This window comes from Octopus bimaculoides, chromosome 5 (genome assembly GCF_001194135.2).
Source record: "Octopus bimaculoides isolate UCB-OBI-ISO-001 chromosome 5, ASM119413v2, whole genome shotgun sequence".
Lineage (NCBI taxonomy): Eukaryota > Metazoa > Mollusca > Cephalopoda > Octopoda > Octopodidae > Octopus > Octopus bimaculoides.
In genome coordinates, this window is record NC_068985.1 from 95,582,763 (window position 1) to 95,588,273 (window position 5,511).

At 35.4% G+C, this 5,511-nt stretch overlaps 1 protein-coding gene across 1 annotated transcript in view; it reads right to left on the bottom strand.

The window, feature by feature from the left end:
* LOC106876470 (ras guanyl-releasing protein 3-like) overlaps positions 1–5,511 on the bottom strand; it is a 58,498-nt gene that overhangs the window by 7,783 nt on the left and 45,204 nt on the right. Inside the window, 1 exon segment of the mRNA XM_014925034.2 lies at positions 5,073–5,263. Within this exon segment, the coding sequence (XP_014780520.1) occupies positions 5,073–5,263 (191 nt within the window).

Genomic DNA, 5,511 nt, shown 5'->3' on the forward strand with positions numbered 1-5,511 from the left:
ATATATATATATACACACATATATATACATATATATATGCATATATATATGTGTGTGTGTATATATATATGTGTGTGTGTGTATATGATTGAGTCTTCTGTCATTAGACGACGTATGAGGGGTTGACGATTTCTTATTGAACAACCACACGGATGATCTGTTTAGAGTGATCAAATGCTTGTGTAGACATAAGCTCACTCCCTCCATAAAATTGATAATACCTGTACAGGTGCAAACTGGGTGCCACAGCCACATATCAGATGTCGAAATGATCACAGAGCAACGTAAAATGAAGTGCTTTGCTCAAGAACACAACACAATGCCCGGTCTGGGAATCGAACCCATGATCTTGCAATCGTGAGCGCAACACCCTAACCACTAAGCCATGCACCTGTATATGTATATTGATATATAAATGCATTCACACAGATGAAGAAGGTAAGAGATAGAGGATGAGACAAAAATGCAAGATGGAACACTACAGTACAGACTGACCATGCATATCTAAGCAATGCTGATTAGCGGCTGCTGGGTTTCGGTGAATACGAAGCCTGACAACAAGCAATTAACAAAGATCAAAGGTCACTTACTGGATTTCTTCCGTAATACACTGCTCCTTCATAAAGAGACAAAAGGAAATGAGGCATGAGATGAGATGTACAATGCACTTAATGGTTGAGTAAAAGATCTCACAGATGGGAAAGTTTTTAACATCTTTGCAATAAACTGTGGAAGACTGAGAGACAATGAAGGTCACTATTTGAAACGTAGCATTTGGCATTTAGGCCCTAAGTATTTAAACTGGCCATATATGATCTTTACCTGTTTTACATTCATACCAGCCAGATCCAGCCTTTCGCACCTACCCTACAATGTCATTCTAAAATGAAATAATCACTTGAAGTTATGAGATAATGCATGATTAATTCAAGACAATGTGAATAAATAAGGATTACATTTGACAGAATAATCTGCATGCTGAAGGGTTAAGCACTTGATAAAGCATTTGAGAAATGAGAAGATATATACAATGCACTTAATGGTTGATTAAAAGAGCTCATAATTGGAAAAGTTTTTACACCTTTGCAACAAGGTGTGGAAGACTGAGAAAAAACGAAGGGAGACTACTGAACATCTGAATCTCCTATTTTAGGGAAAACACTACAAGTTTGTATTTTGTACACTTTTTTCTTTTTTCAACAACACACAACAGATATGAAAGAATATGAGAATTTTGATAATTTAGGTAATGCTAGATTAAATTTATCATTTAGGGAAATGGTTTTACTGATATAAAAAGTGGCGGAATGAAGAAAGAAAAAATAAAGGGCAGATTCTATTTTGTAGTATTAAAAAATGTTATCTCACCATGAACAGAAATTAGTTTTTTGTAGTTGAAATAGTCAAAAATAAAAGACTCTAAAAACCACATTTTGGTAAAAATATATTAAAATTAGAAATTCAAATTATGATGAAAGTAAACAAAGTTTGCTTTTTAGAAGTATTGTGATGAATTGAAAGATACAGAAATAATTAATTCTCAAATGCAAAATAATGCTAACAGAATAGCAGGAACAGATAAAATATCTATATTTTTTTCAGAAAAATTTGCCAGCAGCAAAAATATGGATATGTTATCCTGTTCCTGCTATTCTGTTAGCATTATTCTGTGATTGAAAATTAATTATTTCTGCATTAAAATTAGAATTTTTAAGAATTTTCTAGAGTGTGTAGATTTTAATAATTGCTTTCTTTAAGTAAAAGCAACATAATTTCAACTAATTAATATATAGTATAAAAAAAACATGGCTTTGAACAAAGTGGTTATTCTTTCCATGTTCCCTAGCCTCATCCAAAGTCATCTCCCAAGCAAGACCTCAAGCAATGCTACAACCATACCATTATTGATAAAACAATAGAATTAAATATGTATGTTATTTTTTTTTTCATTAATACCTAATAGGTTACAGCTTTATAAATCTGTTTCAACTCATAAGGTCTTCTCTGAACTAGTTTTCAGAAGATTGTATATGTATGCATGTAGATGCATGCATACATACTTCTATATATATAATGTGTATATACTTCTATATATATAATACTTTTCATCTCCTTGAGATTAACAACATAAATACCAGTTGAGCACTGGGATCAACTTCACTAATTATACCCCTTCTCCCACAATTTCAAGCCTTGAGCTTATAGCAGAAAGAAAAAAACTGTTTTCATAAAGTGATTTTAATCATGGAACAAGCTTTTATGCTGATGATGCAAATGTGGTTTTTAGACATATTTTCACATGGTGATGGTGGTGGAAGATGGTATTTATGGTGCATGTTATGATGTTGGCTGTCATTTCAAAAAATCTGTTAACTTTTTTTCTTTTAAATAAGTTTAACCCTTTCATTACTGTATTTATTTTGAGATGCTCTGTGTTTCTTTCAGTTACTTTAAATATATCAAAGAAATTTGTACTACAGAGCCAGAAGCAGTTTCAGCCGGATTGGTATCAAAAGGGTTAAGAATTGTTTCTCTATTATATATTTTAACCCTTTTGTTACCATATTTCTGTTGAGATGCTCTGCTTTTCTTTCAATCAATTTTAAATATAACAAATAATTTAGTAAAATAACTTCGTTATCATTCAGCTAGTGTTAGGAACATCAATTGGGACTAAGTTTTGGTGGAAGATTTTAATTCAAAACTTATGAAAACAAGACATTTGTACAACAGAACTAAAGGTTGTTTCAGCAGGGTTGGTAATGAAAGGGTTAAAATGTCAATTGTAGATTTAAAGAATAGAGTAACTGGCACAGGAAATAATTTGTCTGTTGACTGTTTTCCTGCTCTGTGATGACACAGCAGTCATCCATATTCTTGCTAAAAAGGAAGTAAACAACATCACCATTTCATGCACAAACAATAGACGTTAAACGATGATGATACACAAAACGGGATTCTTTCAGCTTTTGCCTACCAAATCCACTCACAAGGATTTGCTCAGCCCAAGGCTACGGTAGAAGAAACTTGCCCAAAGTGCCACGCAGTGGGACTGAACCCAGAACCATATGGTTGAGAAGCAAGCTTCTTACCACACAGCCACCCATGCAATTTTTTTTTCTTTACCCAAGTGTCCGTGTAATATTGAAAGAGAAATGAGAAAATTCAAGGGAAATAACTCTTCTTGGTCTAAATTCACTTAAATTCTTGGTGTGTTCTTACAAAAACTAGTTAGAACCGAATATTTAAAACTGAAGTACTTAATATTTGGGATGGATATATTCATTAATTAAAATAATGACTATTACAAGACAAGTCCTATTTCCTTCACTTTAGAATATGTGAGAGAATGCGTACGTGCGTGTGGGGGTGTTTGTGTGTGTGTGTTATGTGGTGTTGTGTGTGTATGTTGTGTGTGTGTGTGTGGTGTTGTATGTGTGTTGTGTGTATCGTGTTGTATGTGTTGTGTGTATGTTGTGTGTGTAGTGTTGTGTGTTGTGTTGTGGTTTGTATGTGTGTGTGTGTGTGTGTGTGTGTGTGTGTGGTGTTGTATGTGTGTTGTGTGTATGTGTTGTGTGTACGTGTTGTGTGTAGTGTTGTGTTGTGTGGTGTTCTGTGTGGTGTTTTGTGTGTGTGTGTTGTGTGTCGTGTTGTGTGTGTGCGCGCGCGTGTGTGTGTGTGTGCGTGTGTGTGGGTGACTATTTTTACATTAGATTTTCCATGCCTGTATGAGTTGAAACTCTTTTCTTCGCATCACATTAATCTCTAACATGGCAGAAGACCAAAGAATTATAAGGGAAACGCACAGACGATTGAAGTACCCCCACCCCCAGTTCTTAACTGTGTACTTTGGTAAGACCAGCAGAAAGGAATGAAAAGCAAAGCTGATCCTTACAATATTTGACAACAGAATATAGATGGAGAAATGTAACTAAAATACCACAAGACATATTTGCTCTGACAGCCAACTTTTGGCAGCAAATGAGGGAGCCTTTACACAATTGTTGTACCCACTAGAAATAGCTACCAGATCTGACCTCATATTAACCCTTTTGTTACAATATTTCTAATGAAATAAGATGGCGAGTTGGCAGAAACGTTAGCACGCCAGATGGAATACTTAGTGGTATTTTGTCTGTCTTTACGTTCTGAGTTCAAATTCCGCCGAGGTCTACTTTGCCTTTCATCCTTTCAGGGGTTGATAAATTAAGTATCAGTTATGTACTGGGACGATTTAAACGACTGGCTGCTCCCTCCCCCAAAATTTCAGGCCTCGTGCCTAGAGTAGAAAAGAATATTTCTAATGAAATACACTGACTTTATTTCTCTTAATTTTCTCTTGCCCCTAGAAGGGTTTGCACTGGCTCCCTATCACTGCTATCCTATCTTCTTTCCAGCTTCTCCCACCCACATTTTCATAATGCAGGGAAGCCAAGTATCTTCTTTGTAGCAGGTCACCTGCGCTTGGCCCTTGCATAAAGCCACCTCTGCCCTTCTTCACTCAAATACTGCCCTTCCCCTTTTCAGTCAAGGGGACTCATCCCTTTCCTTTTTCACCTGTTCCTTTCTTATCTTGCAGGTTACTTGGCAACCTCGCTAGTGCTCGTGACATGAATAAAGCACCCAGGGTGCACTGTAAGGTGGCTGATGTTAGGAAGGGTAACCCAGGTATTTAAATATTGCCATGGAGTACAATGCAACTCTGCAGCTCACTAGAGCTCTATCTATCTCTCTATCTATCTCTTCCCCCCTCTAGTTCACTGATTCTCTTCTGCTATTCTCCACCTCTCTCTCTCTCTGTCACATTACAATTCAGACAAAAAATAACAGAGAGAGAGAGAAACAGACAAATAGAGATGTAGAGTCAGATAATAATCTACTGCCTACGAAGGGTAGATTTGTCTGAGTGAGATAAAGTAACCTGATGACTAAGCATAAATCTTGAAGATCAAATAAGGTCAAATAACGTCATTTAAAAAAAAAAAAGAAATGATAAACCATACATTGGTAGTTACCAGTGGAGGGTAGCAACCATTGTAACAGAAAACATATGTGATTCACAGGAAACTTACTTCTTCAGCTTTCAAGAGTCTGTCATAAAGGAGAGATTGTTCCTCATAGAATTCTTCCCCATTTACCGGTGCCTCACTCAGTGGCTTTGTGTTTGGCGTTAACAAAAGTTCGTTATCAGTCTGTGTGCTACGATGAGATTTTGAATCATGGAACATTCTGTGTTTGTTGTTATAACAACCATATTCAGAATCTGAGAAAAAGAAAAAAACAAAGGAAGAACGGTGATACGTGAGCCATATAATTCATTAAAAATAAACTCTAATTATTTTCTATGTATAAGAAATAATTCATTTCGTAAATTGTTTCATTTAATTTAAACTATTTACCTCAGGTTGTCATACTGATGATTTCTAATAAGAATGAAACAGCATGATGATTATCTAATCCTAGAAATTTGAAGATATCGTAATGGGTAAGCAAATAAAATATTTATATATA